Below are 26,944 nucleotides of genomic sequence, written 5' to 3' on the forward strand. Positions count from 1 at the left end.
ATTCATAAGCCCATTATGAAGCAATTGAAGTGCTAAAGAGCATTTCATTAACTCCCTCCATTTGGCAGCCAATAAATATTGGTTACACTTGAAGAGCTGCGGCGGCATCTCTGAAAAGCGAGGAAAATCTCTTTGTTGGAGCATTACGTATACGCCGCGTGATGTTTACTGCTATCAGCTATCAATTAATCAAGCTGTCTGTCAATTAGCTGATTGAATCAGGAGGCCGACGCCCCGCCCCTAATTATCTATGCAAGCAAGAGGCAAGACATTAACATATTATCTACTGAACAACAGTCGAGAAAAACAAGAGAACGAGCTGCCATATGCCGGCATATCATTGTTGTTGTTGTTGTTGTTGTTGTTATTGCACATCAAATACAATTAAATTGCGTAGCTAAGGAAAATGCAACTTGACGCAATAAATAAAACAGTCCAAGCAACTGGAAGAGCGTCTGTCCAAACTTTGCCCTACTGCCACGGCGACGGCGACGGCGACAGCTGCGGCTGCGGCTGCGGCTGCTTAACGAAATATGCAAATTACCCAAAAGAATGCAAGAGACAGAGATAGAGACAGAGATAGAGACGGAGACGGAGAGACAATGGCAAAGGCTGACGAGCAAACAGCATTTTGCAATTAGTGCAACTGTCAACAAGCTCTGAGCACAGCACAGCATGCGACTCAGTCGTGCATACCCCTTGCCACATGCCGAGCTCTGTCCTGGCTAAGGCAAGGCCACGCACATACACACACACACACACACACACACACACACACACACAGAGCCCTCGTCCTATGTCAGCGCCATCTTCCAGTCGAGTGCTGCCTGCCTACTGTCTGTCAACGGCCATCTCTCTATACCTCTCCCTCTCTCTCCCTCTCTATCTCCCTCTCTCTATCTCTATCTCTAGCCCTCTCTGTTAGCCCAGCTCTTGCTGAGCAGGCGAGCAAACAGCTGTTACGCCCCACAAGCTACTTAAACCTGATGCTTACTCTATGTAGCCCGATCTCGATTCGAATTAGCAGCCCAGTCATTTGGGTATTGGTCATATGATGCTAGTCGACTATTTTTGAGCTTTGACTGAATGTGTAACTGGAGTTTTATTCATTTCTGCCAGCTGGGATTATCGATTTCTTTTCGATATAGCCCTGTCCGTCTGTCCGTCCGTCCGTCCGTCCGTCCGTATGAGCAAAAGGATCTCAGAAGATATAAGAGCTAGAGAGCTGAAATTTGGCATGCATACTCGTGTATACCATAGGCAGTACGAGTTTGCTTTATTTTTTCGATAACTCATTCGATAACTTTTTTATCGAGTATAATCGAAAAATCGACTTGGTTTTTTCAGCCTAGTTTGAACACTTTGTAAAAAACGCATTTCAAGTACTAGAGACTTGTGCTTTGGAATGTACACACATTTTAACCATATGATTACGTTTTGAAAGTTTTATTAAGATTGTATGTCTACAATAGAAATTATTCAACAAATAAATTGTCATAATATTGCCCACATTGCAGCGCAGCCCAAGCGCAGCCGCTGCTTACTGCGCAGTTAGCAGAGCGCGTGCTTATAAGTGCATGTGTATGTATGTGTGAATAAAAGAGGTCCAGAATGATAAGAATATCAGCATAAAGGGTTCAGGGTATCTCCTAGTCGAGCAGTCTCGACTGGAGCCTTCTTACTTGTTTTAATATCGATTTATTAAACAGAGACTTTTAACTATTAAAAGACTATTAATCTATGATTTGTTTTACACATTTAACTAATTTATTTATCAAGCTTGAAGACGTTTTATAGCACTTTAAAAAAAATGTTGCAAAATTTTCAGCTAAAATGTTAAAAAATATTATGAAAATTCTTTAGCTAAGCTGATCCTTCAGATCAATTCGAATACATTCCATATTTGTCGATCGTCGTGACAAACTTTTGCGGTTTTATTTACCTCCTAAATTAGCATTAGAGTAGTAGAACTAAAATCTACGAAATTTTTCTGTTGAGTGAGTGAAGGCCTCCTCTGTCAATGGCCCAAATATCTGTTTTAAGCTTTTAAGAATTGAGCAACCGTGACATGATTACCACCACTTGGGGCGTGGCAAATCGAATAGGAATATATAGCGTTTTCCACAAATTCTGCGAAAAAAAAAATACAAAATATATATATAAATTATTTAAATGTTTAAAAAAAGTTTATAACTGTAAATTCTAAAGTCGCTAAGGAATAACAAAAATACAAAAACAAGTGAAAATCGAAAAATTCATTTTTCATATCGAAAGCTTGAAGTATTGGGGCTGTGAACGGAAATGTTGTGCCGAGGAATAGATGCGATTAGCACGTGATTTCATTACGCATTGGGCATTGGAATTTGGAAGTCAGCAGAAAAGTAGAACGAACGAACGGAGCGAACGACATTTGCGCTTATTTTTATGACGCGCTGTCATGATTAATTTGGCTTTATGTTTATAACCAAAAAAAAAGAAAGAAAAAGAAAAAAAAAAAAAGAAATGAAAGAAAAAACTCGGTCTTTAACTGTGTATCTTCTCTATCTATATCTTTGCAGGTAAGCATTTGGCTGGCATCTATCTCGCTCTCTCCCTCTCGCTCTCGCTCTCTCTCTCTCTCTTACTGTGTGTGCCGCAGCCTCCAGCCAAGCACAATTTCACGCTGTGTGAGCGCCCCAAAGCGCTGCTGGAGTATGTAAGGATACTCTCTATATAAGGCAAATGAAAGCAAATAGCCAGGACCAAAGTGAGCATAGCAATGGTAGAGGCAACGAGCTGCCGCTCAAGCAAATGGCAGGGGAAGCTCAGGGGCCGATGTGTAAGATGTGGGCGGGGCAAGTTGCAAAAGCAAAGGCAGCTGATGAAAGAACAGAAAACTCTAATTGAATTTTATGTGAGTGTGTGTATTAGTGTGTGTGTGTGCGTGTGAGTGTGCGTGTGAGCGTGAGTATTCAGCTATACGTGAGCTCGAAAACTATATGTGTGTTTATGTGTGTGTGTTGGGTTGAAAAACTTTCAATCTCATTTCTGTCTGAATTTCTGTGCACTTAATGTACAAAAATTTTCTACTTTACAATTTTATTTGGTTGTTTTTTTTTTTTTTTTTTTTTTTTTTTTTTTGAAGTTGTTAAGATATAAAAAAAAAAGCTACTTTCAGAAAACCACATTTTAATTAAAATTACATTTCGGGCTGAGGTTCGACTGAAACTATGAGAGTAATGCAGAAAGTCAGAATGAGGCTCGGATTAATTGTGGAGCGAGAAGCAATTCTGCTTCATTTACTGGGTAGCTCAACAATTTATGACTTTTAAGTAATTTGGCAATTATATAGTATATAGTTTGGCTTGCAGCAGGCGCCAGACGCATCTGGCAAAAATAAAAAATAATAAAAATAAAGTAAAGCCGACAAATAAATGCAAACTACCAAAACTCAATTAAACTTTTGCAGCACATTTGGCTGCTGCTTCTGCATAATACTATAAACAAACAGAACTGGATGAATACAACCACACACACACACACACACACACACACACACACACACACACACACAGCTGATTGGCGACCGAGTTGCGCCATATTTCAAATGCCCTTTAAATTGTGTATTATTAAGCACGCCCTCCCCCTCGTATCCCTAATCCCCCTCGCTTTATACCTCCCATCCCCCTCGCCAATCAACAAAAACAAATTCCAACTTCCAAATGGTTTCTGCTCTGCTATTTTTTCACACCAAAAGTTGAAAATAGTGCAGAAAAGCTGACAGCTGAAATGGTCTGGGTAGACAGTCAATGGAAAAATTTCATGAAATATGCCAAACGCTATTTATAACCGTCATAATATTGATAATAATAACGATAGTAATTGTGATCGTGCCTCTGAAGTTAGCCTTCCCTTCTATTGCATCATGCATCATCTGTTTCAAAGGATTTCAACCTGTGCTGTGTCCTTCTTGAACCTTTATCAGATATACCGAAATCATATACTAGTTTACTAGTTGAAGTATTTTCCTCCTAAATATAGACTGAGGTTCTTTGAAATGAAAAAATTATATGATATGACAAAATGATTGACATGTTGACATAATGATGGACATATTGACATATTAATATATTGGCATATGAAGTATTGAAGTATTGACATATGAAATACTTAAGTATTGAAATATTGAAGTATTGAAGTATTGACATATGAAGTATTGAAGAATTGAAGAATTGAAGAGTTGAAGAATTGAAGAATTGAAGGATTGAGGTATTGAAGTGTTGTAGTATTGAAGTATTGAAGTATTGAAGTGTTGAAGTATTGAGGTGTTGAAGTGTTGAAGTATTGATGTATTGATGTATTGACATATTGGTACATTGATGTGTTAATATATTGATATAATAATACAAATGACTTAATGACTTAATGATTGAATGATAAACTGATAATATGCTAATATGACAAACATACTTATGATAACAATAATCGCGAGCATATTAATAATAATGATGATGAATAATGCATTATTCAAGGCGGGCAATAAATAATGAAATATGAATAAAATATCAATGCGCATTAAACGAAAATCTTCAGCTGAAGTAAAGGAAAACCCAAATGAAATAAATTGAGAAAAGCCAAAGGCAAAGGCAAGAGCAGAAAAAGTAAGACGTAGCAATCGCTGTCAAGTCAGCAACACACACACACTCACACACACACACACACATATTGAATGCGTGTATGTGTGTGTCTAGTAAATCTTTCTAGGCTCGTTACACAACCTGATAATAGACGCTTATTATTCAAGTGCGCCGCCAGGTGCGTCTCCAGGTGGCACAGCCGAGGCTCGCTCAAAACCATTTTCTTAAGTTAATAACTGAGGCGTTGTTGGTGGTTGACTGCGCCTCAGTGGTGCTGTGCTGCTGCGGTGCTCTGCTGTATACCCGCCGCGGGCAGCCACACGCATGTTTAGCTGTATAAACAGGCACTCGTTGCCCATGAGCTGCCAGCTGCCATCCAACTGGCGCCTGCCTAATCAACTGACGCTTATGTATTTAACTTTGGGCCTCACATTCGCCCAGCGAACAGCAAGAGCTGTGCTTGACTCAAGCGAACGCGTTTAGTGATGGCCGCGTGAGCCTTAACTTGGCTATCACAGCTAAGTGCTTACAGCTTGGAAATACCCTTAATATGCCGTAGACTGTAAATGTTTCCTGAATGACGTATTAATGTTGATCGATTCGATAGAACAGAAATTTAATTTTCATGACTAACTAGATGTTCATGCACATGCATGAACATAGAAATATGATAAGTAGGGGAACGTACGCGCTATGCACTCGACAGCTAGCATAAAATAAATAACATATGTTTCAAGTGTGAACTGTCAAACTGGGCATAAATTAAGACCCTGACCCTTAGCGATTAGAATACGTAAGAGGCGAGCGCTGAGCATTACAAACTCAGCGATAGCATAAGAATAGCTAATAAACCAAACTACGCGATAAGTTAATAATATGTAATAGACCAATGCTGAGCCTTACACACTCAGCAATAGAAGCACTAGATTTAATGGTTGAAATTATATATGAGTCTGGGTATAAAAACCCGGGCCCAGCAGAATAAAGAATCAATACGAAACTAAACACCAACATAGTAAAGTGTATTCGTTCACTAGATGAGAACAGAAATTTAAAGTTCAAATATTTATTTTATTTTTATACTCTTATTCAATTATTTTAAGTACTTTTTAAAAAATGTCATATTAAATTTAATTTACACAATTTTATTATTTGACATTTACACCAAATTAAACGTATTCAACCATGGCTTTAAGTTCCCATAAAATTGATACTGAGCTCTATGCTTGTTTTATCAAATGAAAACGGGCATATTGGTTTCATTTGTAATGTGATTGCATATGCAGGAGACTTTATCCACAGTTAACCATAGTGATCTTCCCTCTAATCTCTTATTGGCCTACCACACATCGAAGTTCATTCTTGTCATAATATAGAGCTATTTGGAATATGTCTATATAAATATGGACATATGACAAAAGAGTTTCTTCATTGAAGTTTTGATCTAACGGGAAGAGTGCTTACATATGTATGTATATGTATATGTATACCCATATATCATTTAAGCTAAAAAGCTAAAAAAAAAAAAGTAAATAAATTAAAAGTTGTATAAGATTTTCAATTGAAATTTTGATTAGCATGCAATCTAGCTGCCATAGAGTGCAGCTATACCATCTCCTCAATGAATTATTCCGAATAGGTCATTGCGTAGTCGTGTCTCAAGCACAACTTCGCATCAGAATGTCAACTACAAAATAAATATTTATGCAGATTTCATACACAATTTGCACATGTTTTGCTCGCATTCTTTTCTCTTTAATTTGATTAATGAATATTCATAACGGTGCATAAATATTATGACGCATAAATGCTCGTTGACCAACAAAGAGGAAAAAAAAAAAAAAAGAGAAAATTGACAGGAGTTGTCGGCTCACGTGAGTTACCAACCCAACAACACACACAAACACATATTCAATAATTCTTTGTACACACATAAGCACACACAAAAACACTCAAACACACACACAATTATAAAATACCTACACATAAGCATTGTACTCTTTGTAAGAAGATACGAAACAAAGAAACCAAAAAACTTAGAAATAAAGACTCACTTCTGTTTTGGCATTTGAATGAAGAGGACGTTTTATTAATATCTTGACACCTACATATATACACCATCTAGCTCCCGATGGTAATTGGCGCAGCCGGTTAAGGAATGGATCTACTTATAATCATGCTAAGTATCATTATTTTTGTGAAGTTCACTAAAGTGGAGTAACTGTGTATAAGATGCATTGCTAAATGGAACGGAATCAATCGCTGATAATCGTTACCACAAAAAAAAAAAAAAAAAAAAAAAAAAAAAAAATATATATATATATATATATATATATATATATATATATATATATATATATATATTGCAGTCTATGTATAAACATGTACACATGTACCTAATTTTAAATAACAAATGTGTTGCGATTGGGCAGAATCAATCGTTGATAATTGCTGTTATCGCAACATTATTCATTAAAAATATATATGTACATATGTGGATATGTATGCATATGAACATCTTGTGGTGTGATATATGAAATCAAACGCTGATCATCGTACTTCATACACAACAAACATTCATTCACAAACTCATGATGTGGTGGGGTGGAATCAATCACTGATAATCACTACTGCCACAGCATGATTAAACAACATAGTAATGTATTTGTGAATTTGTACATGCAGTACATATATGCAGACATACGTAACTAGAAAATCGTCTATTATTTCACAACTACATGAAATTTTAAGACACGCTATGAAAAATAAATAAAAAGCAGCAACGCCACAATTCTGCGTTTCGCCGCCGACCTAACGGAATCTTGAATTTCGGTCGTCACTCTCAACATTAAAGAGGCTCTGATGTCCGGCGCCACTAGACACGCGACAGAATTACAACGCTCAAAACTCAAGAAATTTCGGCCGACAATAACAAATCTATGCAACATACAATATATGGCGCCACTAATCTGTCTTTCGACGCCGCCACCGTCGCTTATTTCGGCGAAACGAAATATGCCTGGCGTCACACATTCGCACAACTACGCTACAAAATATGTAGTTTGTAGTGAAAGACACTATTCAATGAGCAACTCGCAAAACTACAAGATCAGTTGCGACACAGAGCTCAAACAGAAAAGACATACATACAGCTTACAAATAATCTCATAGTGCAGTGATAAATAGTCGTAATCGCTCATGTGAACAGAAAAGTCTATAAAATCAAACGTTGATAATTATATGACTTAACTGATCGGCTTTGGTAAAACACATACGCAAATTTTCATAGTATATATCATTTTCATTCTTACGTTGTTTTTCCCTACGGTGAATTAGATCCGATGAATTCTGGCGCAACAACTTTTATACCAACGCAGCATTCGTAAAACTGGTGTCAATACCACAAGCAATAGCATTTTATTAAGGAATGTCAAAGCGATATACACTTCGGCCAAGAACATCTACCAGGCAAATCATAAAAATAAGCGAAAACACAGTTTATCCTCCCAACGAAAACTCAATGGACTCCGGCAACGCCTCGGTATCACTTCCGTCTACTATATCGACTTCAAACGGTACACCTTCAACAATTAGCATGGATAACACTCCAACAACTGTAACCCCAACCGACATCCTCGCTTTCATCAAGGAAGTACCTACCTTTGACGGAACCCCTAATCAACTGCAAGACTTCATCGTTAATGTGGAAGAAGTGATCACATCTATGCAAGGAATCGACCAGACACCGTACAGCTCCCTTCTACTAAGAGCTATCAGGAATAAAGTCATAGGAAGAGCTAATGACGCGTTAAAACTGTGCGACACTGGACTCATCTGGAATGACATTAAGGCTAATCTGATTCAACATTATGGTAACAAAAAAAGTGAAGCTATGCTTATTCACGATTTGCAAAACATTTCTGATAACTTATCTTTAGGTCAACTTTTTTATGGTATTTTGAAAATAAGATCTCAATTAACAGACAAATTACGAAACGCAAATCAATACTCGACCGACAAAGCTAAACTCTATGACGAAATTTGCTTGAATACATTTTTAATCCACTTGCGAGAACCTCTTAAAACTTCAGTAAAATCAAAAAATCCGCAAGATATTAACGAAGCCTACGAATATTGCCGTATAGAAAAGACCTTCTATTCTCAAAAACCAAATAACACTCAGAAAATTAGAGCACAAATAACACCATATTCACGCCCCCAAAATATAAAAAATCATCCTAACAATAACCCACAGTATAACAATAGAAGCAATTCATATAGAAATTCTGCAGCCATCACTCAGCCTAACTATCACAATAATAATAGAAATTCAACTCTAAATCCTTTCAACTCAACAATCACCCCCAACAATCAATTACATAATATTAATGAACAACAATCATCAACTGAACTTTGCAATATCAACGACGCAGAAAATTTTTTCAAAACTGCCTCCAAGACTCAACAGGGTACTTAACAAAAAGAACACATGGCTCAACACTACCATTCATATGGATTAATTCCATCACAAACCAACCCATCAAATTTTTAATAGATACAGGTTCCACAAATTCATTTATAAGCCCAACTTTAGTTTCCAATGTCGATCGCAAAACTCTCAATAATCCTGTAACTATCCAGACTGTCTTAAATCAACATGTCATTAGAGAAAAAACCATTATTCAATCGCTTACAGAGTTTAAAGAAGAAATGATTTTGGAGTTTCTTCTTTTCGACTTTCATCCACATTTTAAAGGCCTGTTTGGAATGGATATTCTAAGAAAATTAAAAGCCAATATTAATCTAGCCTGTTTTTGTCTTGAAACTCCAAAATCATGTTTAAAAATTTGTATACAAGACAATCCAGTAACCGAAGTACATGTTATACCCGCTCTATCAAAAGTCTTAATAAATCTTCCAGTCCAGTTGAAGCAAGGTGATTTTTACAGTCAAGAAACAATTTATAACAAACACTTGAATATATCAGAAGGACTATACAAATCAGCTAACGGATATAGCAATATGTTAATTACAAACAAGTCCCACGAAGATCAGCCACTATATTTGGAACAGCCATTAAAAACCACCCCCTATAATCAAAATCAATTTGTTGAAATATACAATATAGCCTCAGATAATCAAAATCCTCAACATATCCACAAACCAATCACCACATTAAGAACCGACCACCTTAACTCCGAAGAGAAAATCGCGCTAACACAACTTTGTAGTAAATACATAGACATTTTCTATGACGATAGTCAAAAGTTAACGTTCACCAATGACATTAAACACTATATACACACAACTGATAATACGCCAATCTTTGTCAAATCCTATCGCTATCCTTTCGCCTTAAAAGAGGAAGTAAAAAACCAAATAGAGTCAATGCTGAAACAAAATATAATTACAACCAGCTATTCACCTTTGAGTGCCCCAGTTTGGGTAGTTCCAAAAAAAACAGGCCCAAATGAAAAACGAAAATGGAGGCTAGTTTTAGATTATCGTAAACTCAACGAAAAAACAACTTCAGACCGCTACCCCATTCCGAATATAAACGATATTCTAGATCAACTCGGTAAATCCACCTATTTCTCAACGCTCGATTTAGCCAGTGGATTTCACCAGATTGAAATGAACCAAGCGGACAGATATAAAACAGCCTTTTACAGTAGAAAGTGGTCACTTTGAGTTCGTCCGTATGCCGTTCGGGTTGAAGAACGCTCCTGCAACGTTTCAAAGAGTAATGGACCATATCCTTAGAGATCTTGTAGGTTCCATCTGTCTGGTTTACTTGGACGATATTATAATTTTTTCGACATCTCTGCAAAAACATCTGACTGACATTAAACAAGTTTTTGATAGGCTCAGATCCGCTAACTTTAAATTACAAATTGCAAAATCTGACTTCCTTCGAAAAGAGGTTAACTTCCTAGGCCACATAGTGACTCAAGATGGTGTTAAACCTAATCCCAACAAAATAAAAGCCATTCAGGAGTTCCCCATCCCAAAAACCAGGAAACAAATTAAATCATTTCTAGGGCTCCTTGGGTATTATCGAAAATTCATTAGGGACTTTGCACGCATAACAAAGCCCCTAACACAGCAATTAAAAGGCACAAAAGCGGTAACCATTGATGAAGAATACTGTAAAGCCTTTGAGTTTTGTAAGACATTACTTTGCAACAATCCAATATTGGTTTACCCAAATTTCAACAAACCTTTTATATTAACCACTGATGCAAGCAATTATGCCATTGGCGCTGTTTTATCACAAAAATTAGCTGGAAATGACAAACCTATTTCTTATGCAAGTCGTACATTATCTGATGAAGAAACACGTTATTCTACGACAGAAAAAGAAATGCTTGCAGTTTACTGGGCAGTAAAACACTTTAGGCCTTACTTATTCGGAAAAAAATTTATCTTAGTCTCGGATCATAAGCCATTAACATGGAACACAGGGCCATTTTCCACCAACGATAAAGTTGCCCGTTGGAAATTGCAGTTATTGGAATACGAGTTTGAATTTCAATACAAAAAAGGCTCTCAAAACGTGGTTGCAGATGCACTTAGTCGTATCCGTTCCGAAACAGACATTAGCGTAAACCATATAGACGCAGAAATTTCTAATAACCTTTCAACCAACATCCCAACTATTGAAAAACCACTTAACGACTTTAACTTGCAGATTGTTTTAACTGAGGGCATTCCTGCTTCTTGTAAGGTTTCTACTCCCTTTAAAAATAAATTAAGGCAAACAATCACCGAACCCAGCTTTACCACAGATATTGTACTGGACATCTTAAAGAAAACATTAAAACCAAACAGGATATGCACAATTTACACATCAGACAACATTTTTAAGATAGTGCAAGATGTGTTTTCTAAAGAGTTTTCTCACAATAAACTTTTCAAATTGTTTAGGTGTACAACTTTCCTAAATGATATTACTAATACTACTGACCAAGAAAAAATTGTCAATGATTATCACAATAATAACAATCACCGAGGTATTGATGAAACACTAATGCATCTTAAAAGAAAAGTTTACTTTCCATATATGAAAAGTAAAATAGCACAGATAATAAAGAGTTGTGAAATTTGCCTCACACTTAAATATGATAGACAGCCACAAAAACCACCTTTTCAAGTACCACAAACTCCTTGCAAACCAATGGAAATAATTCATATAGATATATACACGATAAACAAAAACTATAACCTTACACTAATAGATAAGTTTTCAAAATTCGCATGTGCCTACCCTATACCCAACAGGACCTGCATAAACGTCGTCACTTCCATGAAACATTTTTTTAGTCTTTTTGGAATACCTAAAAAACTAATCTATGACCAAGGTGCAGAGTTTTCCGGCAGTATATTTAAAGACTTTTGCAATCAATATGACATCCAATGTCATGTAACATCCTTCCAACAGTCATCCAGCAACTCCCCGGTAGAACGACTACATTCAACACTTACCGAAATTTATAGAATAATCACCGAACAAAAAAAAAATACAAGCAGACAAATAAACACGAAGAAACTCTTTCTGAAACACTTCTAACCTACAATAACGCTATACATTCATCTACAAAACTCACACCTTTCGAACTTTTCACTGGACGCACTCATATTTTTGAACAAACTATTAAATACGACAATAATCACGAATATTTGCAAAAATTAAATTTCTTCCGATCAAAATTATACCAAGAGGTAAAAGAAATGTTACATAAAAATACCAAACACAATTTGGATAAACTTAATGTTGCTAGAAAATCTGCAACACTTGTATCCAATAATGATACCATATTTAGAAGGGAGAATCGTAGAAATAAGCTAACACCAAGATTCTCCAAACATAAAGTTTTACAAGATAATGGCAACACAATTATCACTACACACCCACAAAAAATACATAAATCTAAAATAAGGCGAACAACATAATAATAGGCAGTATAATTTTTAATTTTAATGTATACTATTCATAGTACTTAAGCATAGTATAAACAAAAGATGACATTTTATATTATACTTTATCTTTATTTTTGTGTTGTGTTGGTCTCACATCCTTTGAGTATGCTCAATCCACATAACAAATCAGTGGTATCCACCTGGACACCCTGTTTTTAATCATTTGCTTCATTTTGGGGAGGGAGGAGTTACCAACCCAACAACACACACAAACACATATTCAATAATTCTTTGTACACACATAAGCACACACAAAAACACTCAAACACACACACAATTATAAAATACCTACACATAAGCATTGTACTCTTTGTAAGAAGATACGAAACAAAGAAACCAAAAAACTTAGAAATAAAGACTCACTTCTGTTTTGGCATTTGAATGAAGAGGACGTTTTATTAATATCTTGACACCTACATATATACACCATCTAGCTCCCGATGGTAATTCGTGCGCATCAATGGGCCGCGGCGAAGTGCCACAATTTGGCGAAAATACTTTGTAAAGTTGGGCGCCTTTTCTTTTTGAACAAAAACTTTAGCGCCGGGTGTACGAACGGCCCCTTCTTACTGGTACTGCTACTGCCCCGACTCCTGCTGCTGCTGCTGCTGCTGCTGTTGCGCCCCTTTAAGGTTAGCGAACAGCTCGAGCATTTAGCACGTGAAGCCCACTGCGCTGGCAAAGGCATAATTTCGCTTTCGCTTTTCATTTTCATTTTCATGTTTGTTTCTTTTCCCCACTTCTTCATCTGCTCTTCCTCTTCCTCTCTGCTTTTTTGCCTCCGTTTAATGTGGAAACTTACTCATGTAAATGAAAAACGCAGGTGGTAAAAACTTTTTGCTCAACTGAAAAGCGGCCACACGCACACCCACACAGCCATGTATGTGAGTGTGTGTGTGTGTGTGTGTGTGTGTGTGTGTACTTATGTAAACTGCAAATGTTATGACACATGTTTTTATTTTCATGATATACATATTTAACAAACACTCAGCTTAAAGTTGCGCCCAGCCGTTGACTTGACACATAAATTAACTTTGTTGCCAAAGAGCTCTATTTCGTATACCCAGCAGCGAGATCTAATATCGAGGATATACATACATATATATGTCGAGGCAGTTCTGATTCTAGAAATGAAATTGGAATTCAATTCGAATTTATACAGACCTATGGCATGCATCGTTTCAGTTTCCCTTTGGCTATCGATTTATCGATAACTCATTTCGCTGTTACAAACTTGAATTTGATCAATAAATGAAAATATGATCAATCAATAGTAGGTGTTTATTTTTCAAGCGTAAATTGACAGTGCCTCTTTCTCTCTTTTATTTGAAGAGCCTTTTTCTTCTTCTTCTTTAGTCTATATCGATTATCGGTAAAATTATAGTCAAATAGTCGAGCTGATCTCTGGCGTTATTTGTTAAGAGCTGAACTCGTTTATAATCAAGTTTGTTGTAATAGTTTGATTTATCGATAACTCATTCCGTCCTTGCACACTCAAACCCGATTAATATCGATGTGAACATTAGTTTCTTCAAGCGTAAACTAGACTATATATTTAAGGCAATATAATATACATATGTTTATGCTTAAAACAAAAATTTTTTTTCATTACGCATCATCAGTTATCGATAAATGTATTATATATATCAAAATGTGATAATAGCTTTACTTTAAGCTGATTCCAGCTTACGGCTAACCCCAAAAAAAGAGAATGCTTTATATCACTTAATTTTCCAAATGAATAATCGAATATTCATGCAGTCGATTCTAACCTCATTTCTGAATGGCGAGCTCCGCATTCTTTCAACTCTTCATTTCTGCTCCAGCTCATTAAACTGCAGTCGGACATTGTTGGGGCATATGCAAGCAGATATACGCTGTCTCTTTAGTAGCACTCAAAGGCCACAAAACAAATAAATCGAGATCGTAAAAATCAGACATTATATGATTTATGGATTTGCCCAAGACCGAACTGTGAACTGGCAAGTGACGAGCTTTTATGGGCGCCTTTAAGGGAATTTCAGCTGGAATTTAATGCCAGCTCGAGAATGTTTTTCTTTTTATGCTCTCAGTGGGCCCACAAAAAACAAATGAACAGCAGAGGCGCTCCGGGCCAAAACATAAATGCACAGTAAATACTGAGGCTGAGGCAATTACACTTTATTAGTCCCGCGTTAAACGAGAACTTTGTGTAAACGTGAGTGCGTTCAGATTACTTAAATGCTTCTCTATTTGCTGGCAATTATTTATGATAATTTCATTCTTGCCTTAAGTACATATGACAAGCAAACACGCGACCAACGCCAGCCATAAATACTTATTGGCATAATATTACACAGGATACACAAGGCACTCACACACAGCGAGAGAGGAAGAGAGGGAGAGAGAGAGAGAGAGAGAGAGAGAGCGTATGTGTGTGCGTTTGGTCATTAAATATGCATACAAATTTATGCTCTCTATCACTCGCACTCTCTCTGTTTTACTCAGACTGCTCCGCTCTCGCTCTCTCTTCCTCTCTCACTCTGCATCTGCTCTTTATGGCCATCTCTCTTGAGCTTATTAGTTAATAACATGTGTTATATGGCATGTTAAACAAAGCTTGGAAACTGTGCTCCCAAAATCGGACTGCGGTGGTATTAAAAATGTAGCCGGTTAAAAGAAGACGAAACCAACAAAAATTATACAGCAAAAACCCATAAACTGTAAAGACAAGTTCAAGTTGTTAGGTATTCCAGCCTGAACTACACACTAATACCCTGTAAATAAAGAAAAGAAATAATAATAATAAAAGGAACAGCAATGAGTCAATGAGAGGCTGAGCAAAGCGCAAATTTATAATGCTCAGCTCTACATATAAATATCTTATTGTTAACATCATCTGACGCCAGATTGTGCGGTTAACAGCAGAGTATAACAGCAGATTCTAAAACTAGTGTCTAACAGCAGAGTCTTATAGCAGAGTATAACAGCAGAGTCTAACAACAGAGCTGAACAGCAGAGTCTAACAGCAGAGCTGAACAACAGAATCTAACAGCAGAGTTTAACATTCAAATTTAACAGCAGAGTCTAGCAACAGAACAGCTGAATAGCAGAGTCTAACAGTAGAGCTTAACATTAGCATCTAACAGCAGAGTATAACAGCAGAGTTGAGCAACAGTGTTTCGAGTCTAACAGCAGAGTCTAACAACAAAACAGCTGAATAGCAGAGTCTAACAGCAGAGTTCAATATCAGAGTGTAGCAGCAGAGCTTAATATTAACATCTAACATAAGAGTCTAACAGCAGAGTTGAGCAGCAGAGTTCTATATCAGAGTCTAACAGCAGAGTTTAACATTCGAGTTTAACAGCAGAGTCTAACACAAAACAGCTGAATAACAGAGTCTAACAGCAGAGTTCTATATCAGAGTCTAACAGCAGAGTTTAACATTCGAGTTTAATAGCAGAGTCTAACAACAGAACAGCTGAATAGCAGAGTCTAACAACAGAGTTCAATATCAGAGTGTAGCAGCAGAGCTTAATATTAACATCTAACATAAGAGTCTAACAGCGGAGTCTAACAGCAGAGTCCAACAGCAGAGTTGAGCAACAGTGTTTCGAGTCTAACAGCAGAGTCTAACAACAAAACAGCTGAATAGCAGAGTCTAACAGCAGAGTTCAATATCAGAGTGTAGCAGCAGAGCTTAATATTAACATCTAACATAAGAGTCTAACAGCAGAGTTGAGCAGCAGAGTTCTATATCAGAGTCTAACAGCAGAGTTTAACATTCGAGTTTAACAGCAGAGTCTAACACAAAACAGCTGAATAACAGAGTCTAACAGCAGAGTTCTATATCAGAGTCTAACAGCAGAGTTTAACATTCGAGTTTAATAGCAGAGTCTAACAACAAAACAGCTGAATAGCAGAGTCTAACAGCAGAGTTCAATATCAGAGTGTAGCAGCAGAGCTTAATATTAACATCTAACATAAGAGTCTAACAGCGGAGTCTAACAGCAGAGTATAACAGCAGAGTTGAGCAACAGTGTTTCGAGTCTAACAGCAGAGTCTAACAACAAAACAGCTGAATAGCAGAGTCTAACAGCAGAGTTCAATATCAGAGTGTAGCAGCAGAGCTTAATATTAACATCTAACATAAGAGTCTAACAGCAGAGTTGAGCAGCAGAGTTCTATATCAGAGTCTAACAGCAGAGTTTAACATTCGAGTTTAACAGCAGAGTCTAACACAAAACAGCTGAATAACAGAGTCTAACAGCAGAGTTCTATATCAGAGTCTAACAGCAGAGTTTAACATTCGAGTTTAATAGCAGAGTCTAACAACAAAACAGCTGAATAGCAGAGTCTAACAGCAGAGTTCAATATCAGAGTGTAGCAGCAGAGCTTAATATTAACATCTAACATAAGAGTCTAACAGCGGAGTCTAACAGCAGAGTCCAACAGCAGAGTTGAGCAACAGTGTTTCGAGTCTAACAGCAGAGTCTAACAACAAAACAGCTGAATAGCAGAGTCTAACAGCAGAGTTCAATATCAGAGTGTAGCAGCAGAGCTTAATATTAACATCTAACATAAGAGTCTAACAGCAGAGTTGAGCAGCAGAGTTCTATATCAGAGTCTAACAGCAGAGTTTAACATTAGAGTTTAACAGCAGAGTCTAACACAAAACAGCTGAATAACAGAGTCTAACAGCAGAGTTCTATATCAGAGTCTAACAGCAGAGTTTAACATTCGAGTTTAATAGCAGAGTCTAACAACAGAACAGCTGAATAGCAGAGTCTAACAACAGAGTTCTATATCAGAGTCTAACAGCAGCGCTTAGCATTAACATCTAACAGCTGAGTCTAACAGCAGAGTTGAGCAGCAGAGTTCTATATCAGAGTCTAACAGCAGAGTTTGACATTAGAGTCTAGCAGCATAGTCTTATATCAAAGTCTAACAGCAGAGTCCAATAGCAAAGTCAAGCAGCAGAGCCTAACAGCAGAGTTGAAAAACAGACTTCTATACCAGAGTCTAACAGTCAAGTCTAACAGCAGAGTTGCTAGTCTGAGAACAGATCATAATAACAAAGTCTTATAACAAGTAACAGAAAGAGGAGAGCTTTACAGCAAAGTATAGCAGCAGAGCCTAAGAGAAAAATCTAATATCAGAATCTCTTGTTGTTACAGTAGTGTTGAGAGCTTATACAGAGTTGTTGTGGTGGTATGATTCGAGTGAGCTTGCGTACAGTCAAACTCTTTTATCCTCATGCTGTGAGAAAAAGGCACCTCTTGGTGGCTCTATGAGCCATTCGGATAAGGTTGCAATAGACTTGGAGAAACGGCGATAAATTATCCGTAGCTCTCTCTCTCCGTCTCCCCCTCTCTCTTTCTCTTTCAAAAGCGCAATGCAATTAAAGCTATTTATTCTGACGATGCTCCACGATATATTACAGCATATAAACATATATCTAATATGCGTGATAATGGTCATGGCTGCTCCTCATCTACTTCGCTCTAAACCGACCCTTGACTTAACACCATTTATGACTACAGGGTATTGAAAACCAATAACATAGCTGGCGTTGGACTTAGCAACTGTTGTTGTTGTTGTTGCTGCTGTTGTTGTTGTTGTTTTTGTTGCCGTTGCTGCGTGCGCTTGCATGCTGATTTCCGTTTCCTGTTTACGGGCTTGCACACGAAACCCCCCAACACACACACACACACACACACACACGCACGCAGACACGGTTAAAGCTGCGTAGCGTGAAAATATGCAGGAACATCTCTCGCATATGAAAACACAATTTTTATGGCATACATTTTTAATAAAGTCGACAGCCAACACCGACGTCCAATGCAATGCCAAAGTTAACAGATGCGCACACACACACACACACACAGACAGATAGGAAGAACTGTGCGTGTGTGCACGTGACCATCGATAGACATAGACAGGAATGAGCATGCTCTGAGTGGGTCAACTTCGGCTAGCTGGAATATCCTTGTGTTTGTGCTCTTGTTTTTTTTTTTTTTCTTAAGACCACGCACCAGCTCTATAAACAGAAATACACCTGACAGCTGCCATACAGGGTGCTCCAGCGTTTACAGTTATTGCCCGCAATTGAACTAATTCTAACATAGCAGCGCGACAAAGGTTCTCCACCTTCACATAAGTTTGTGGATTGAAGTAGCGCCTGATTACCATGTCATCTATCATATGAGATGTCGGGCTATAGAGCATCCTGTATTTGGAACGTGCCCATCGGCTGCTGCTACAGCAATTGCAGATGGTATTTTCTCATCCGGCACCTTTGCAGCTCCTTTGTTGTGGCTGCCTTTATTTCGTCTGTCGATTACAATTATAGTAAATCAACCGAAGGCTGTGAACCGTAACGAGAGGCAGCTAACAACAGCAAATAAAGTCACATGTGAAACACAACGAAGCGCAAATACACTCACCAGCTGGGGCACATCAAAGAAACCTTTTGCACATCAAATATAACACTCGATTGACCTAAAGAGAGTTGAAATTCAGTTGAGGCTATCGATCAAATATACAATATAATATTATATATTATTATATTTATATACATATATAATATTATTTTGCACAACTCTCTCTCTCTCTCTCTCTCTGCACCATATGAAGTTAACTCTGTTAGAGTATCAAAATAATATCACTAAAAAGGAAAACAACAACAGCAACATCAAAATAATGGTTATAAAACGAAATGCCGAGCAGGAAAATTGCGTTGATGCCTCAGCTGGTGTTGCCTAGGTGTTGATTTCCCATGAATTTTGCAACATTTCAGCGCCGCTGTGACAATGTGGCAGCTTCAACAGCTTCAACAATTTGAGGCAAACACAATAACAGCAGCATCAACATTACCTGAGCGGCAATAAACAAACAGAAAGGCGTGAGCAGAGAGCAGCGAGTGGAACGACTGATATATACCCTGTAGCGCGGCTCGACAAATCTGACAGCAAAATGATGACAAAATGCAGAGGATTAACAATCGACTAAGACTCGAAATATTGAGAAAGAATTCAGCTGAGATATGCTTTGTTGATCTTATATTGATTTCTTAAAGATAGATGTTATATTAATCTCATATAGATATCATATAAATCTCATATGATTGTCTTTTAGATATCACAAAGATAACATATAGATCTCATTAGATCTTATATAACTCTCATATAGATGTCATGCCGATCTCACATAAATGTCATATACAAAGCTTATATATAATCGTACATATGTCATATACATTTAAAATATGAATATAGATATCATATAGCTCTCATATAGATATCATATAGCTCTCATATAGATATCATATAGCTCTCATATAGATGTCATATAGCTCTCATATAAATCTCATATGGAACTCCTGTAGTTTTTTAAAGATAAAGATCTTATAAAAATATCAAGTCGATCTGACATAAATGTCATATACAATTCATTAAATATATATACAATTCATATTGATGCCACATCGATGTGATATACATTACATATAGATCTTATAAGATTTCCCTTAGATTTAATTTAGTTCTCTTATAAATCACATGTACATATCTAGATATTATTTATTTGTTATATAGATCGCATATATCTAGATCTAGTAGATCTCAGATGTAGATATAAGGTATATAGATGTCATATGGGTATCGAATTAATCTCACGTACATCCCATGATTCAGATAGATCTCCCTCTGCACTTCAGCTAGGCAAACCGTCAGCCAGGCAGACAGACGTCTGCCAACCATCATGCCCACTTATTATTCACATTGAATGACTACAGGGTATACTGATAGTATAAGTGCCAGAGGCTGTTGCCTGGCTAAATGTAAATATATGCCATTTTCTTTTCTTTTTTTGGGTGGCACAATTTATATGTAATTGACTGATGATTTGGGGGAAGATGGCGTCGATTGGGTTAAGGGAAATGACTCGGGCAGCACTCCTGGCGGCTCTTGGCAACGCTTGGCTGCCACAGTCAACATGGCTTGTGCCATGTGGTTGTAACTGTCGTTTGCCTTGCGGTCCACAGTTCCACAGCCAACAGTTTGTGGCTTTGGCAGCAGGCCCAGTGCTTAAAGGCCAAGCCAAAGCAGTTGCAACCCTTCAAAGCAATGCGTGCCAACAGCTTTAGTTTAGATTTTTGAAAAACTTTGCTGCTGCTTTCATTCGTTAGCTAGAAAGCTGAGAAGAGCGAAGAGCTTAAAGCTGTGGATAAGCTGCCCCCCTAAGAAATCCAAGGAGTGTAAAGCTTGGCGCACTTCTTCATGTGGGCTTTCTTTAACTTGAAATATAAAAGCCTTTTCTGAAGCTTCTGTAATAACTGTTATTTGTAGTACTTAAAATGTGAGCTTTCATGTGCTGCTTAATGCTTTTTATGATTTAAATATGAGCTGTTAATTGCCTTGAAGCTAACAAGCTGTATTGAAACACGGGGCAAAGCTGCTTCTGTATATAACGGTTTCTCAAGCTTTACATATATTTTCCAAGTTATTCGGCAATTAGAAAATGTATGTTATATATGTATATCAATTTGAGTTTCTTAAATTCAATTTATTTATTTTTTGTTTTCCCTTTTTAAAAATAAATATTTTCATATTTTCTATCCTTTTAAATACTTAATGCTTAAAATAAAAAACATTAAAGCTGAAATAAATTAATTAGAAAAAAAAATAATAAAAAAAAAATAAGAAGAATTTTCAAAGTCATTGAAAAACAAGTAAGAAGGCTCCAGTCGAGACTGCTCGACTAGGAGATACCCTGAACCCTCCAAGCTGATATTCTAATCATTCTGCACTTCTTTTATGCACACATACATACACATGCATCTACACGCACGCACAAGCCTGCGCTCTGCTAACTGCGCAGTAAGCAGCGACTGCGCTTGGGCTGCGCTGCAGTGTGGGCAATATTATGAGAATTTATTTGTTGAATAATTTCTTTTGTAGACATACGATCTTAATGAAACTTTTAGAGTGTAATCATATGGTGAATATATGTGTACATTCCAAAGCACAAGTCTCTAGTATTTGAAATGCGTTTTTTACAAATTGGGGAAAAGGGGGCGTGGTATCCAAAATCTGTAAATCACAAAATCTTTGTATCGATTAAATTTATATACAACGCAAATTTGAAGACTCCAGGTCTAAAAGTGTTCAAATTAGGCTTCAAAAAACAAAATCAATTTTTCGATTATTCTCGATAAAAAAGTTATCGGACGATTTATCGAAAAAATAAAAGCAAACTCGTACTGCGTATGGTACTCACGAGTATGCATGCCAAATTTCAGCTCTCTAGCTCTTATAACTTCTGAGATCGACGCACTCATACGGACGGACGGACGGACGGACGGACGGACGGACAGACGGACAGGGCTATATCGACTCAGCTCGTCACGCTGATCAAGAATATATATACTTTGTGGGGTCTGCCACGCCTCCTTCTGCCCGTTACATATTTTTTCACAAAACCATTATACCCTGATTTCCCATTTTCAATGGGTTCAGGGTATAAAAAAATTGAATGGTTAAACGTTTTTTTTTTTTAATAAAAAAAAATGCAAATACAAGTTTACAATTTTTATACCCTGAACCCATTGAAAATGGGAAATCAGGGTATAATGGTTTTGTGAAAAAGTATGTAACGGGCAGAAGGAGGCGTGGCAGACCCCATAAAGTATATATATTCTTGATCAGCGCGACGAGCTGAGTTGATATAGCCCTGTCCGTCTGTCCGTCCGTCCGTCCGTCCGTCCGTCCGTCCGTCCGTCCGTCCGTCCGTCCGTCCGTATGAGTGCGTCGATCTCAGAAGTTATAAGAGCTAGAGAGCTGAAACTTGGCATGCATACTCGTGTATACCATACGCAGTACGAGTTTGCTTTATTTTTTCGATAATTCATCCGATAACTTTTTTATCGAGAATAATCGAAAAATCGGCATTGTTTTTTCAACCTAATTTGAACATTTTTAGACCTGGAGTCTTCAAATTTGCGTTGTATATAAAGTTAATCGATACAAAAATTTTGTAATTTACAGATTTTGGATACCACGCCCCCTTTCCCCCCAATTTGTAAAAAACGCATTTCAAGTACTAGAGACTTGTGCTTTGGAATGTGCACACATATTCATCATATGATTACAATTTGAAAGTTTCATTAAGATCTTATGTCTACAAAAGAAATTATTCAACAAATAAATTCTCATAATATTGCCCACACTGCAGCGCAGCCCAAGCGCAGTCGCTGCTTACTGCGCAGTTAACAAAGCGCAGGCTTATGCGTGCGTGTGGAAGCATGTGTATGTATGTGTGCATAAAAATGCAGAATGATTAGAATATCAGTTTAGAGGGTTCAGGGTATCTCCTAGTCGAGCAGTCTCGACTAGAGCCTTCTTACTTGTTTTAATATGCCAGAATAAAATAACATTCGTGTGTTTTCTCTTCTCTTCTTGTGAGTTCTTTTGTGCCTCAATTGCTTAAAATTCATAACTGTTATTTGCGGTCCTTCCTCATTTTACTTATTCAAATTAGACGTTAAACTGCAAAATTTCAATTCCACATATATTTATGAGCAACTGCAGCTTATGGCTAAAGCTTGCGGCATTTCATTTGAAGTCTACAGAAATTCGGTTAAAAAAGCTGAGCTAAAAGCTCAAAAGCTCTGCGCCAAGCAACTGTTTATATTTTGAATATATTGCTGACTCGGTCATACACGAAAGTCGTTTGCTGAACGCCAAAACTGCGCGACTGTGTGTGTGTGTGTGTGTGTGTGTGTGTATTTACGGCTATGTATGTGTGTGTGCCCAAAAGGTAAACAATAACAACAACGACGCCAACTGAAAGCGTTTCTTACAAACTTTGCCTGTCCGCCGGTCGCGACGACCCATATACACACACACACACACACACACACATATACACATACATACACAAAGTGGCCAATTCACACACACGCAGACGCAGATTTCCAGTTAAGCGTGTTTCATTCAGTTTCACTTTCAGTCGTCGCCTGACTTCCGCACGGAAGCGTTCGTTGCGTTCGCCTCTCTCTTCACACACTCTCTACTCAAGCTTCACTTTATTATTTTGTTTTTTTTTTTCTGTTGTTATTTCGGCTGTGTAGACCACAAGAAGAAAAAAAAAAAAAAAAAGCAAAACAAAAACAGAAAAGTTTGTAAGCCAAGCAAACACAAAACTTTTGAAAATCATTAAAACAATATAAAAAAAAAAGAAAAAGAAAAAAAGAAATTATGTTAAAGTTAGTCCAAAGATTTCCGTTAAATGTAAAAAACAAAACGCGCAACGCAACGAAAGAGGCTCGTGGGAATTCAAAATAATACAAAAAGAAAAACGAAAAAAAAAACGGAAAACAAACAAACAGTAACACAAAGGTGGCAAAATGTTAAAAAAAAAAGAATGGAAAATGGGGAAAAGGTTTTTTTGGCTGCCACAAGCTGCTGTCGCGTTGTTGTTGTTGTTGCTGCTGAACAGCTGTTGTTGCTCTTGCTGTGACTGTTATTATTATTATTATTCTTATTATAATTACCAGTCGTGTTCATGTGTGTGTGTGTGTGTGTATGTGTGTGCGTACGTTACGCCATTCATGCCGCCTTTCTTTACAAATAAAAACAATGAGCACAAGCGAAAGTGTGGCTCATGGGCAACAAATTAATAACAACAGCTGCACACTGCCACATATGTATGTGTGATGAGTGTACGTGTGTGTGTGTGTGTGTGTGTGTGTGTCACATAAATCTATAAGAACATTTTTTAATTTCCATCCTTGCAAATTGTGTCAAATGCGCAACGTCAACAGCAGCTGTTTGAAATGCAGCTGCTGGCTCAAGCTGCCTGCCAATATATACATACATATATCTCTATATATAAATATATATATGTATGTGTGTGTGTGTTTGTTGGTTACGCCCACTTGGCCATGCTGGCTAACAGAAAGACAACTGTTTAGCTTGCCTCCTTGCATCCGGCCCCCCAGTCGACTTGAGCGCTGCTCGAGTCATTGTTATCATGCTGCCAAAAGGACTTGCTGCTGCTGCTTTTGTTTACACACAGCTTCAGGCATTTGCCTCGCTGTGTGTGTGTGTGTGTGTGTGTGTGTGGCATTGCAACTATCTGTGAACCAACATAAAATATATATATCTAGACCATTTATTCAATGTGGCAAGACATTGATATATGTACATACGTATGTATATGTGCAGAGCACTTACATAGCTCCAGCTGCAAGTATTGGCCTAGTCATCGATTGACTATATGTAAATATATATATATATATATATATGTATATCACATATTACATATGCATATTTATAAATCACATATAACCGCTTGCTAATGCAAATATCATTTGATATTTCCACTCAAACCATATAAACTCCATCGTATACCAGAAATGGGCTGCCCCAAAAAGTATGCTACAAAAAATCGCCAACAAGAATCGAATCGAACCTGGCCAAATTCGGCGCATAATTTATAAGTTAGCTCGGTTTGTCTATGCGAATGCCATTAATCAAATGGCTACGAATTTCATCGCTGCTTTTTAGTTTTGCGCCCATTTTTATTTTGTGTCAGCTCATGCATGTGCGATATGCTTCCATATCATTGGCTGGGCCATGCGGGTCGACTAGAGAATTGCCGCATGCTTAGATCTCGAAGCGTTGCTTAAGAGCAATTTGTATAGACCAAGTTTTTTTCTTTTCTTTTCTTTACTTTTTTTTTTTTTTGCTATTGAATTCGACCTATGCAAACAAGCACCCGCAGCAGCAGCCGCAACAACTGTTTGAGCAGAGCCCTTTAAGCACATCAATCATACGCACTGTTGTGCGAGGCAAACATTTGCATAGGCCATGTGTGTGTGCGTGTGTATGTGCGTGTGTGTGCGTGTGTATGTGTGTGTGGGCAGTTGTGGCTCTGTGTGCTAATGTGAGCAACCGCCTGCAGCACCACCAGTCCCACCAACCCGCACCACCCGCACCACCAGCAACCACTATCAACTTGGCCAACTGGCCACCGCAGCAGCAGTGAAGCAAACTTTCGCTCAAATACAATATGCAAATCGCAATACGTCAAGTTCGTGGCGCCTGTCGGGGTTAAACTGCAACTACTGCCACTACGATGCCAAGTTGATATTCCGCTTGTAATCCCGGCAAAAGAGCAAGTTCCACCAGCTGTCGACTTGACTCTGCTTATGCTAATGCCAAAAGCTTTGCAGCTTGCCACATACGCGCGCTGCCTAATTCAATTTTGGCATTTGACTAAGTCGTTTATCTGCGGCAAACACGGCACGGCACGGCAAACTTGCCAAGCAAATTGAATCAGTAACCAGTCAAAAGCCAACCAACGACAGTCAGCCAGTCAGCCAGACAGCCAGCATCAAAATGATCAACGCCGTCATAAGAGCTCAGCTCAGTGTGGCTCCTCTTTTGGGGGGGGTTGGCGCTTGCGATTATGCAAATTTCATTTGTAACAAAAATTTATTGCCAAAAAAATGAAGAAGAAGAAGAAGAAGAGGGCATAAATGTCGTATGCACTGCATAAACAGCTCATTAAAGGCCAACACAAAATCTGAGCGCCTTATGAGCGTGGCTAATTCGCAACGCCACGCCCCTTCGGTTGCCAGCCTCTGTGATTAATGAGCCGTTCGAGTTGGCATTGACTCAGAGGCTAAAGTCTCGATGTGCTTCAGCTACCTAACTAAGCAGGCATTAGAAAGCCAATCAGCATTGGCATTAGCATTAACATTGTCAACATTAATATCAACTTCAATAATTTCAACAACTACAACAACAACAACAAACAGCAGCAGCAAAAGCAATAAAGCAAAACATGGTCGAAATACAAAAGCCGCACTCGGCTCTCAAGCGGCCATCGGTTAAGCGCGAAACAGTTGTCGTTAATAATAGTGCACCCACCATCAAGAAGGTGACGCTGGTGCCCAAGGATGAGGTAAGTCCACTAAAAGGATGCGGGTGAAGGGATGGTGGGCTGGCGGGCTGGCGGGCTGCGGGGCCAAGCAGCCAGAGGTGTTGAAACGCGCAGTTTGTTGTTTGTAATAATTACATAATTACGCACTGCATAATGCGGCCTTTCCTCTGCCTCTCCCCCTCCCTCTCTCTCTCCCTCTCTCCCCCTCCCTCTCTCTGGCTCATTTCACACAATTTGCATAACTTTGCGGGCCAAAATTGCTTGGCATAGTTGGCTTTCATTGTTTGTTAATGCCCCAGCCAAAGGGCAGTCGAAGCTTGCTTGGAAACGTTTACATCGAATTAAATTGACAGCGGGAAAATGCATCAAAAATATCCAATATATAGATAGATGGTCGGAAATGCAGTTCCGCTAAT

The 26,944-nt window shown here is 38.0% G+C and overlaps 1 protein-coding gene across 3 annotated transcripts in view; it reads left to right on the forward strand.

Annotated features, from left to right (window-relative positions):
* Nucleotides 1-26,944, forward strand: part of LOC6584612 (inactive dipeptidyl peptidase 10) — a 176,460-nt gene that overhangs the window by 121,479 nt on the left and 28,037 nt on the right. The window contains exon 1 of one of the 3 annotated variants that reach the window (XM_044011429.1): nucleotides 26,329-26,549. The exons of the other annotated variants lie outside the window; for them this stretch is intronic. Coding sequence (XP_043867364.1) covers nucleotides 26,430-26,549 — 120 coding nt within the window. The 5' untranslated portion in view covers nucleotides 26,329-26,429. Of the gene's footprint in view, nucleotides 1-26,328; nucleotides 26,550-26,944 lie in introns of those variants that run through there. 3 annotated transcript variants of the gene reach the window in all.

This window comes from Drosophila mojavensis, unplaced genomic scaffold (genome assembly GCF_018153725.1).
Source record: "Drosophila mojavensis isolate 15081-1352.22 unplaced genomic scaffold, ASM1815372v1 contig_136, whole genome shotgun sequence".
Taxonomy (NCBI): domain Eukaryota; kingdom Metazoa; phylum Arthropoda; class Insecta; order Diptera; family Drosophilidae; genus Drosophila; species Drosophila mojavensis.